Source organism: Benincasa hispida, chromosome 3 (genome assembly GCF_009727055.1).
Source record: "Benincasa hispida cultivar B227 chromosome 3, ASM972705v1, whole genome shotgun sequence".
Taxonomy (NCBI): Eukaryota; Viridiplantae; Streptophyta; class Magnoliopsida; order Cucurbitales; family Cucurbitaceae; genus Benincasa; species Benincasa hispida.
In genome coordinates, this window is record NC_052351.1 from 65,523,761 (window position 1) to 65,536,138 (window position 12,378).

At 34.0% G+C, this 12,378-nt stretch overlaps 1 protein-coding gene across 4 annotated transcripts in view; it reads right to left on the reverse strand.

Moving 5' to 3' along the window:
- Positions 1 to 12,378, reverse strand: part of LOC120073376 — a 75,065-nt gene that overhangs the window by 20,017 nt on the left and 42,670 nt on the right. For all 4 annotated transcript variants that reach the window (XM_039026200.1, XM_039026198.1, XM_039026197.1 and 1 more), the window contains exons 14-16: positions 10,338 to 10,393; positions 9,682 to 9,845; positions 5,003 to 5,187 (exon numbers count right to left, since the gene is read on the reverse strand). In XM_039026200.1, the coding sequence (XP_038882128.1) occupies positions 5,003 to 5,187; positions 9,682 to 9,845; positions 10,338 to 10,393 (405 nt within the window). The remainder of the gene's footprint in view (positions 1 to 5,002; positions 5,188 to 9,681; positions 9,846 to 10,337; positions 10,394 to 12,378) is intronic.

Genomic DNA, 12,378 nt, shown 5'->3' on the forward strand with positions numbered 1-12,378 from the left:
AGGCTTACTCAAAAGACTGAGAGATGTGTTTACTGACAAGGACCTCATGCCATTGAGTGTTGTTTGGATCCAATAGGAAATGCGACACCCACTCAAGCAATAGGACCACGTTACAAAGTTTCAAATTGCATATCCTAGCTCTCCAAGGTTGATCTAACATCACTTCCCAAATAATAAAATCTGACATCCACCCTCCTCTGCACCCTCCAACAAAAAATCTTCCACAATCGTCACCAAACTCTTACCCAACTGACAAAGAAATCCTAAACACAAACTAAATAAGAGTCAGCCTACCCTCAAAAAATAACCCCTTTCTGAGGACAAGTGACGCTTTTGGACCTTATCCAAGATGGCATTTCCAAAATGAAGCCCGCTGAGAATTATGACCAAGTTTGAAGGATATTCAATCGTTAATATTGGAGGACTCCCAACTGATGCCGAAACCAAATTCTCAACTCTATCAAAGACAAACCAAAGTTCAAAAAATTGTATCTAATAGACCACATCAGACTAAGAATCATCTAGAAAATTATTTGGAATTTTAGTAAACATAATGAATAAATAATGAATGGGTAAACAATTGTTGGAATATCTATATTTGTATATGAATATTTTTTCCTTTATTGTCTTTATTCTTTCCATATTTGTAAAAGGTCTTTCTCCTATATAAGAAGACCTAATATGCACATATTGAATAAAAGAAAAAAGAGATTAATATTTCTATTCCTCCAATTTCTACATGGCATCAGACCAAGGAAAATCTTAAAAACCCTAATTTTTTTTTCTTTTAAACCTAAATAAAAAAAAAAAGTTCCTTCTTTCCCTCGGATCACGACGTGCAGCCTCCTCCCACCAATCGTGTGTTGCCTTTCACGCGTTAGTCCACCACTGTTAGTGCTCGTTCGCACTTTCGACCATTGCTCAAGCGCCACTGATCATCGTCGGGTTGAGTCCTGTCCGAGCATTGTCGTTGTCCATTCCGTCGTTGGGTTGTGTTTCGTTCAGGTTGCCAATTCTATGCTGTTAGCCGCCGCCCAGTGCACTAGCCTGTTCCTCTTCCAACAATTGGTTCAACATCTGATTTGGTTCTGCATTTGGTCTGGCTTGGTTTACTGGTTTATTTTTTGTTGGTTCAAATTCTGGTTTGGTTCACTCCTGGTTTGGGTTGTTTCTATTGGATTTGGTTTTAAAAAACTCTTTATTTTTTGGGTAGATTTCTACTATTTGCTAAATCTTCTACCATGTTACGAGAGCAAATTCATCAAATCCTACAACTGTCAACCACCAATTTTTCATCTAATAATTCATGTGTTTCTTTGACTCACACAGATCCCAAGACATTCTTGTGTGGTAATTCATCTCCGTGGATTATTGATTCCAGAGCTTCAGATCACATGACTAGTTTTTCGTCTTCTTTTAATTTGTACTCTCCATTATATTGCAATGAGAAAATTAGAATTGCCGACAGTAGTTCTTCTATTGCAGGAAACAGAACTATTAAATTGACTGAAAATATTTCTCTCCAGTCTGTCTTACATGTTCCAAAATTAGTCTGTAATCTTTTATCCATTTGTAAACTTTCCAAGTATTCTAATTGCTGTGTTACATTCTTTAAATCTCATTGTATTTTTCAGGATCAGGATTCAGGGAGGATGATTGGGAGTGCTAGGATGCTTGATGGTCTCTACTACCTTGATGAAGGTTCTTTTAGCAATAAAATAACTCAAGGTCTTATAGTATCAGTTCTCTTTCTATTAAAGAACACATTATACTCTGGCATCATAGACTAGGGAATCCCAGTTTTCCTTATCTGAAATATATTTCCAGATTTATTTAAGAGAATTGATTGTTCATCTCTTGATTTTGAAAATTGCATTTTCGCAAAGATCATTGATCCTATTTTCCAAAACCTTACAAGGCTTCAAAACCTTTTTATTTAGTTCATACATATGTTAGGGGTCCTTCTAAAATTACGACTCATTGTGGAAAAAGATGGTTTGTTACCTTTATGGATGGTCGTACTCGTTTATCTTGGGTTTATTTAATACAGAAAAAATCTAAGGTGAAAGACATTTTAAACATTTTTACAATATGATTGAAACTCAATTTCAACCAAAATCTGCATTCCACTCTGATAATGGAACCGAGTACTTTAATGAGTTTTTTGGTGAATTTTTGAAAAACAAAGGCATCCTTCATCAATCTACATGTCGAGATACTCCCCAACAAAATGGGATTGTTGAAAGAAAAAATAGGCATTTACTTGAAGTGGCACATGCTATAATGCTTTCTATGCAAGTTCCAAAATATCTATGGGGGAACGCAATTCTTACAGCTACCTACCTAATAAATAGAATGCCTAGTAAGATCTTGAATTTTAAGACTCTCATCAACTGCCTTAAAAAATAATTTCTAACATCCCGCATATATTCTAAATTACCCCTCAAAGTTTTTGGGTTACTACGTATATTCACATATCTTATCAATTCCGGTCCAAACTTGATCATAGGACTGTTAAATGCATTTTTGTGGGTTACTCTTTAAATAAAAAAGGCCATAAATATTTTGATCCTTTTGACAAAAAAACTATCTGTGAGTATGGATGTGTCTTTTTTAGAAAATCAACCCTATTTTCCCCAAAATTCTCTTCAGGAGAAGAAGCCAAATTTGGAAGAAAATTTTTAAGATGTTTGTATTCCTTTTTCCAGTCCTAATCATATAGATGTCACTAGATCTATGATGCCAAGTGTAGAAACTTCTCAATCAAGGGGAAAAATACTACAAAATTATTAGATTGATCAAGTGCCTGAGTTTAAGTTTTATACTAGAAAATTCAATCAAGGGAACCAAGACAAGATAGTTGGTCCTTCACACGACCAATCTGAGACCTCGACGACTGAAACTGGTAATTCATCTTCTATTCCTACTCCTTCAACTACTCAAAGTACTTTTCCAGTAGTGTCTGATCTCGATGTTAATTCTTCTTCTATCACTACTCCTTCAACTACTTAAAGTACTTTTCCAGTAGTGTCTGATCTCAATGTTCCCATTGGCCTTAGAAATGGTATTCGCAGTTTTACCAAACATCCTATTGCAAACTTTATGTCATATCAAAAATTGTCAAATAGTCATAGATCTTTCACATCCAGGATTGATGACTTGTTTGTCCCAAAGAATATACATGAGGCTTTTGATGATCCAAATTAGAAATTAGCAGTTATGGAGGAGATGAATGCTCTAATAAAATGGAACTTGGGAAATAGTAGAATTACCTAAGAATAAGCAACCAGTGGGGTGTAAATGGGTGTTTACCATAAAATGTCATGTTGATAGTAGTGTTGAAAGATACAAGGCCAAACTGGTAGCTCAAGGTTTCACTTAGACATATGGAATTGATTATCAGAAAACATTTTCCCCTATTGCAAAAATTAACTCTATTAGAGTTCTTTTGTCTCTTGCAGTTAATTTAGATTGGTCGCTTTACAAACTTGATGTGAAAAACGTTTTTTGAATGGCGAACTTGAGGAAGAGGTCTTTATATGCTTACCACCAGGTTTTGAGAAAGAGCTTGACTGTAGTAAAATCTGCAAATTAAAAAAATCTCTCTATGGTCTTAAATAGTCCCCAAGAGCTTGGTTTGAACATTTTGGAAAAGTTGCGTCCAGTTATGGATTTCTTCAAAGTCAGGCAGATCATACATTATTTCATAAACATTCAGAGAATAATAAAATCTCAATTTTGATTGTTTATGTTGATGATATTATTCTCACGATTGATGATGAAGCATGCTTAACTGATCTCAAGAAAAAACTGGCTTGTGAATTTCAAATTAAGGACTGAACGTTGAAATATTTCCTAGGAATGGAATTTGCAAGATCAAAAAAAGAGAATCTTTGTTAACCAAAGAAAGTATGTCCTTGACTTACTTAAAGAAACAGGCTTGCTTGGTTGCAAAGTTGCAAAAACTCCTATTGAACCTAATATAAAGCTTCTAGCAGTAAAAGCAGAAGTAATAAAGGACAAAGAACGATATCAGAGACTTGTTGGTAGATTAATTTATCTATCTCATACACGTCCTGATATTACATTTGTTATGAGCATGGTTAGTCAATTTATGCATGCTCCTGAACCGACTCATTTTGAAGCAACCTACAAAATTTTGAGATATCTGAAAGGGTTTCCAGGAAAATGTATATTATTCAAAATGAATAATCACTTCCAAATAGAAGTCTATACTAACGCAGATTGGACTGGAAGTACTACAGATAGAAGATCTACCTCTGGTTATTGTTCCTTCGTTGGAGGAAATTTGATTACTTGGAGGAGTAAAAAACAAAATGTGACGGCCAGAAGTAGTGCTGAAGCAGAATTTAAAGCCTTGGCTCATGGAATTTGTGAGAGCATATGGATCAAAAGGATACTTGAAGAGTTGAAGATTTCTTTGACTATGCCTATACGGATTTATTGTGACAATAAAAATTGCAATTTCTATTGCCCATAATCTAGTTCTACATAATAGAACCAAACATATTGAGGTTGATAAGCATTTTATTAAAGAAAAAATTGAAGCAAGAACAATATGTATTCCTTATCTTCCTACATCAGAGCAAATTACTGATGTGTTAACTAAAGGCCTTCCAAAAAAAAACAATTTGACAGATTGATTGACAAGCTAGCTATGGAAGACATCTTCAAACCAGCTTGAGGAGGAGTGTTGGAATTTCTATATTTGTATATGAATATTTTTTCCTTTATTGTTTTTATGTTTATTTTTTCCTTTATTGTCTTTATTCTTTCCATATTCAATATTCTTTCCATATTTGTAAAAAGTCTTTCTCCTGTATAAGAAGACCTAATCTGCCCATATTAAATAAGAGAAAAAGGAGATTAATATTTCTATTCCTCCCATTTCTACGACAATAAACATTTAATGAAGAACCAATAAACCCAACTAGTACACACAGGAATAGAGAAAAGAACCAACATAAATACAAGAATATACCATGCAAAACTGCTCGGTTAGGAAGCTGACCATACATGGCCGACATACTCAGGTCATTAAAAACTTCAAGGGGAAGCATCCTAATAACGAGTAGTGGACAAAGGCGCTCAAAGAGATAATGTTGCACACTCGGATAGATATCTTCGTCTTGGCTCTCCCGTTTAGTGTCGAAGCAATCATCTATCCTGCCCAAAGAAAATATATTAACTTTACTCGATACTTCATGACTATACTCAACAGGTTGATTTTATTTCATACTCAAAATATATTAGTATAAAAATACATATACAAGTCTTTTCTATCTCAAATATCTATTTCCCAATCTCTTTAAAGGAGTTGATTGTTCTCATTTTTATTGTGAAAATTGCATACTCACGAAAAACCATCTCTCCTCCATTTTACTTAATTCACAACGATATTTGTGGTCCCTCTAAAGTTGTAACACATCGTGAAAAACGTTTGTTTGTGACTTTAACTGATGATCACACTCACTTGTCATGGGGCATTTAAATGTTTTTAAAATATGATTGAAACTCAGGTTTCAAAAAAAAAAAAATAGGTATTAATATTTCAATGAATATTTTGTGAGTTTTTTAAGAAATAAAAGGATTGTTCTCCAATCCACTTGCCAGGACACCCTTTAAAAAATGGTATTGATAAACATAAAAATAGGCATTTGCAAAATGTTGCTCAGGCCATAATGTTTTCTATGAACAATCCTAAGTACTTGGGAAGTCTTCAGGAGTCTATCTAATAAATCAAATGCCTTCTAAAGTTTTAGATTTTAGAACTCCAATTGCTGTTTTGAAAGTTTTTTTTTTTTTTTTTCCAACTACATGTTCGTACTCTAATTTATAATTTACCTATCAAAGATTTTGGGTGTACTAGTTAGGTGCATCTTTCTAGTTCTTATCTATTGAAATTAGACCATCAGGCCATAAAATGTATCTTTTGGGCTATGCTTCTAGCCAAATGAGAGATAAATGTTTTGATTCTCAAACTAAAAAGAAAAAGTGATGTGAGAATTTTTTTTTTTCCAAAAACCAAAATTAACTGTAAGGGATGAACCTTAAATCAAATTTGGAGGATGATAATGTTTTGGATGGATTTGTCCCACTTATAAATATTGTTTGCCCTAATATTGCTGGTTCTTCAATGCCAAATATATAAATTTTTAAATCAGAGAGAATTACTACAAATAATCTTACTAAGCTAAATCATGAGTTTAAGTTTTGTACTAGAAGCAGTGTTTCCAAAGCGCGCACTCTAGGCGACAAGTCTCCCAATCGCCTTAAGGCGAGAGGTGATGAAAAAGCATCGCCGGAGTGAAGTAAGGTGCACTTAATAGAACACTAAATAAATGTTATATATAACTATTTTATAGGTAACAAATAATAAAAAGTCAATTTTGAGAAGATAAAAATCTGAATAAAATATCTTATCTTAGGTTTAAATAAGATTAGAAAATAGTAATTATATTCCAGGATAAAAAGAAGGTTGCGAGTATATTTTGTAATAGTGTACATAGATGGTTTTCCGCCTATGCCTAAAAATTGAAGAAATGAAGCTTTGAAGAAGCCATCTGTCAGTCATGGAGAAAGATACATCTAGCAACTCAATTTACTAGAAGAAAAATGCCATCTGTCATGGCTCATGACTGCATGCAGCATGCAATTTTAATGCAATATAACTTTACTACTTTTTATTCTTCACTCTCTTCTACTTCTTATTCTTTCAAACCCTTTTTCTTCTACTTCTAGTCACTCTTTTTCTTCTACTTCTTAATCTTCTTCTTCGTTTTCCGCATGCTTCTTCTTCCCAAAGCATTTAGACTCTACTTATTCTTCATCTTTGCATCAGTATTTTTCTCCCAACTCTTTTATTTCTCATGTCAGAAGTATTCTTTGTCGTTTTTTTTTTTTTAAATAAAAGATACCAGAGCGTATTATTTTTTCATTGATTTAATGAAATTCATGGTATCCATTGGTACACGAGGACCCCAATGATAGGGTGTACAAAAAGACCCTTTTAAAGGGAGTGCAAAAGGTGTAAATCTTTCAAAGGGGTATCTTTTGTGATTGTGTATAGCCGGTAAATCTTTGCACCAAAAAAAAGCATTGGGTAAGATGGTATCAATAATGTCCTTTGTTGTTTTAGCCTTATCTTGGAAGATTCTAGCATTTCTTTCATCCCAAATCTTCCACAAAACAGCACAAATGATGCTTAACTAGAGGCGTTATTTGTCAGTTTTGAAAGGAGTCCAACCGATTAGTAGGTGAAGCCAGCTTTACAAATCATTTGGAAGGACCACAGACCAAATGAAAGAAAAAAAGACTTCCATCCATATCCCTATAGAGAAAGGGCAGTCAAAGAAAACATGTTGGGCATCTTCTTCTGGAAAGGGCAGAACATATTATTAAGAATATGCGCTCGCCTCTATTTGTGGAAAGGGCACAAAAAAGCGAAGTATGGCACAACAACGCGAGTGTCCTGTTCAAGGCACTCGCCTTGTATACCACCAAGGCGCTAAGGCCTCACGTCGCCTAGCCTCTCGCCATAGGCGAGTGCCTGAGGTCGCCTCAACAATACTGACTAGAAGAATACTAAATCAAATGAGCAAGGACCAAATAGTTGAATCCTCACAAACCCAATCTCAAACTCTAAGGTATAATTTCGTCACTTCAGGTACCCAACCGTCCACTCTTATTTCACTTGTTATCTCCCTAACCATTGAAAATGTCTTGCCCGTTACCTCTAAACTTGTTGATATCTCTATTGTTTTGAGAAACTAAAACTTGCACTACATATATCATTGACCTGTTTGGGAGGCTGGAACGTAATAAGAATTACTGGAAATCAGAAGAGTGTTGGAATGCATGAGGAATCGAGGGCGGAACGGAAATGAGATTGTGAAACGTGAAAACGATGGGAAAAAGGGTTGGGTTAAAAACTGTCAAAACGGAATGAATTTAATATTACGAATCGGGCCTAAAACACTCAATCCAAATATGGGTTTTGGATTACATTACAGTCCAAACTCATCCCATTACGAGCCCCCAAACAGCCCCTATAGTACAAAATTTATCAAATAGCCATAAAGCTTTCACCTCTAGGATAGACAACTTGTTTGTCCCAAGGAATATGCAAGAAGTCTTGGATGATCCAAATTGGAGACTAGTTGTCATGAAAAGGAAGAATTCTCTAAGACATAATGGTACATGAATGACTGTCGATTTGTCAAGAGATGAGAAAACGATGGATGTAAATGGTTCTTTACCATAAAATGTAATGTTGATAGTAATATTGAAAATTATAAAGAAGACTAGTTGCAACAAGATCCACTCACACCTTTGGGATTGATTATCAAGAAATTTTTTTCCCTATTGCCAAAGTTAATTCCATTAGAGTACCTTTACCTCTAATTTTAGATTAGCTCATTCACCAGCTGCATGTAAAAATGTCTTTCCCAGCCCTTGAAGAAGAAGTGTTTATGAGCTTACAAGGTTTTGAAATTAATCTTGGGAAGAACAAAGTATATATGCTTAAAAAAAATTTTATACGAGGACTCAAACAATCTCCAAGAACATGGTTTGAACAATTTGGAAAAGTAGTTACAGGCATTAGGTTTTTTCAAAGTCAAGGTGAACACACCATTTTTCAAAAGCATTCTACAAATAACAAAACTGCGATTTTGATTATATCTGTAGATGACATTATTCTTACAGGCGCTCACAAAAAAATTGACTATATAGAAGAAAAAAACTTGCAAGTGCGTTTCAAATCATGGACCTAGGAACACTAAAGTAATTCTTGGGAATAGAATTTGCGAGATCTAAACAAGATATCTCCGTGATTCAAAGAAAATATATTATTGATTTACTTTGGATAACAAACTTGGGTGCAAGGTATCTGAAACACCTATTGAACCAAAATTCAAATTAGAAACGGGAGAAGATGAATTAAAGATAAAGAACGATACAAAAAGCAACACATCCCAATGGGTTGTGAAAGAGAAAATTTTGTAATTTAAAAAATGTAGAACTTGTCGAACGGAATCTTTTCTTAGAGATTTTTAAGAATAAAGGTTTCACCCAGACATAAATTACATGTACGTTTAATTGTATCTTATATTTTGAGCATTAGTCTCTTTTCATTTATTCAATGAAAAGTCTTGTTTCCTTTCCCAAAAAATTAATAAATAAATAAACTATATCTTGATAACAAATTTCCTTTGCTAAGACTTGATAGAGCTTTCAAAAACCTATCCCAACTTCTATAGCAGCTTGACGTTAAACCTCTTGATCAAATTAATGTAAAATTAAATAAACTATATCTTGATAAAAAATTTCCTTTGCTAAGACTTGATAGAGCTTTCAAAAACCTATCCCAACTTCTATAGCAGCTCGACGTTAAACCTCTTGATCAAATTAATGTATCAGTTCTTCGTTAAGTTATTAAGTTTGACATTTGTTAAGGTTTGTGGTATCTTTATATTTCTCTTTACTTTTTCTTCCCTCTTTTTCATTCCTTTTGGAGTTTGTATTCTTTGTGCAATAGTCTCTCTTTTCATCTTTTCGATTAAAGTGGTCACTTGTTAAAAAAAAACAGATGATAAATTTTCTATTTTCGTTAATGGAAGACTAAAGGGTGTGAATCAAGGCTTGTAAGGGGTTACGTACTCTTTCTGTCCTTTCACATATGACAAAATATGCTTTAGGACCACATCAGTGGCTTTCACCAAGTGCTCGTTTATCATACTCAAGAATCTTACGAGAATTGCATTAGATGGCTCTGCAAACATCTTATCAATCAACGGTCCTATCAAGAACTTCCAATCTTGTACCTGAGAAATTAGAAAACAATCGACCAACCCGTTATTCTTTTGACAGTTGTTGCAGACTTACTAACAACAAATAAGCAAAACCAACTTGAACATATTGCATAATTTTCACACAAACAAGAAAAAAATTGCAAAACAAGGATGAAAAAGGAGAAGCATCATGAACTATTGTCTCCTCATTGCAACACAACACACAAACTGGGTGGGAGGGGGGGTGTGAAGTAAGAACTGAGGTTTTCTTTTAGGATTTTGTCAACATGCACTGCCTACCAATCAAATTTAAAAGGAAGCAAAAAAAAATTGTTTTTTAACAGCAAACGGAACTTTCCATTGAAAAAATAAAAATAGACTAATGCTCCAAAAAAATCAGCATCAGCAGGAGACATATATAAGAAAGTAATAAAATTAGCACTTGCTGTTCTGTTTTCCAGTAAACAAGGGTTTAGCAGAAATACACACACACACACACACTGAGTTTCTTTTGATAAAACTTACACTTTGAGACCATTGAGGAATTAGGCTCAGCACTCGGTCACTTTGCAACCTTGATCCTAGCAAAAACTCTATGTAAGATACAAGTATTATATGAAAGGAAAAGTTTCACGCCAAAAAGCATCAATCAAATCCGCAACTAAGTATGCAGGTGAGCATTTAAAGTGAACATTGTTGGCTCATCCTGCAGGACAGCAGAAGAGATATACTCGATTCATAAACTATGGTAATTGCCAGACCAGCATGATCAACAAAATAAAGTTCTGCCTAAAAGATTTGAAAGAAATAGATAACTGTACGTCAACTAGGATAGACAAAAGTTGATCCTCGGAGGAATTAGAGTTTCATCAATTGAAATTCAAAATAATGTGGAAGGAAAAAATGGATAAATGGGGCAGTGAGTTGCAAAGATTAATTGTGGGGTTTCTGCTCAAGCAACTGTCCAATTTTCTCTCCCCAAAGCTTTTATATAGGAAATACTTAAAACAAATGAAGATTATAACGAATGATCAAAGGTTCGAATAAGAAGGTGTCTGGCACGGTGAGTTGAGTTATCAAGTCAAGAGTTTTTTAGTTTGGAGAGTTATTCATTTGTGGAGTTAAATAATCAATAATTGGGGTGCAAAATTATTTAACGTGGAGCTTTGAAGTTTAGTATGCTTATTCTTTATTTTGCTACTTTGTCCTTTTTTTATGTACTATACAATTACCGTTACACTTCAATCAAAATTTTCAATAATAACAAAAATTGATTTTAAAATTTCCAACATTATTTGTTGTACCTTTAAATTTTCAATTTCACTCAAATTTTGTCTAGGATTGAATACAAAGGTAACAAATTTTCTTAATTTGAGATCAATTCTAGATGTTTTGAATTTGGATTTTACATTTTTTAAAATTATTTGGAACAAAATTTGGAATATGTCAAAAGTTAATACAAAGTAAATATTAGGTTCTATCCAAACATTGGTTTTAGATTTAGAATAAAATTCTAAGATAAACTTGGTGAAATTTCATTTGGGAAGGAAATTTGATTCAAATTAAATCAAATTCCAAATTTATCCGGCTTATATCTTTTGATTTAAATTTAACCAATTTGAGGATTATAATTTGCATCAAAAATCTTAATTTGACAAGGATCAGGAGGTTCACCTGGGAATCTCAACTATGTTGACACCCCCTTGGCATCATCGTCATATCCAATGATAAGTAATGAACAAAAATTCCAAAGAATAGTAGGAGCAAAAACACAATAACACATTAATCAACCTAGAACAATACACCGCAAGAGAAAAGAAACTTAAGCTAGAAAAATAAAAGCATGTTAGTTTAAACAAATGTCTCGAATGGAGAAGTCTTCAAAAGGCTCGGATAAAGGACACCAAGATGAAGCATTTAGACGAGCTACTTCAAAACAATCCATCCACCCCATTTGCTTGGCTTGAAACACCCTTTGATTTCTTTCATACCAAAGTTCAGCAAGCTAATGCCTTAACCACATTAGCCCAAATCAACCAAGGGTTTACTTTCAAAGCTGGACCAATTAGAAGATGCCAACATTGTCTCGAAAATCATCACCAAACACCCAAGCAATTTTGAAATAAGAAAAGAGCCTCCACCAACACCGAGCAGTATACATGCAATCAAAGAAAAGGTGTTGTAGATCTTCACCAGCCGCTTCGCACAAAGGGAAACGGGATGGAGACAGCAATGTGAAGGTAACTTTCTTTGCATGACCAAGGAACAATTTAAATAACCAAAAACCATGATTCATACAAGGATGTTGACTCATCGTGGGCTTTTTGTTTTCCATAAAGCCTTACAGAACAACTTATCTAGAGGTGATGAGGGGGATAACTGTGCATAAAGAGATTTGAACTAAAAAATTCCCGGAAGCTTCCAACGACCACAATTTTCGATCTTAATTCTCAGACACCCTTCTATCTGAAATTTGACTGAAGATTTAGGGATTAGTGAGAAGAAATGCTTCATTTTTTTTTTTTTTTTTAACAAGAAACAATCCACTTCATTAAGATAATGAAAA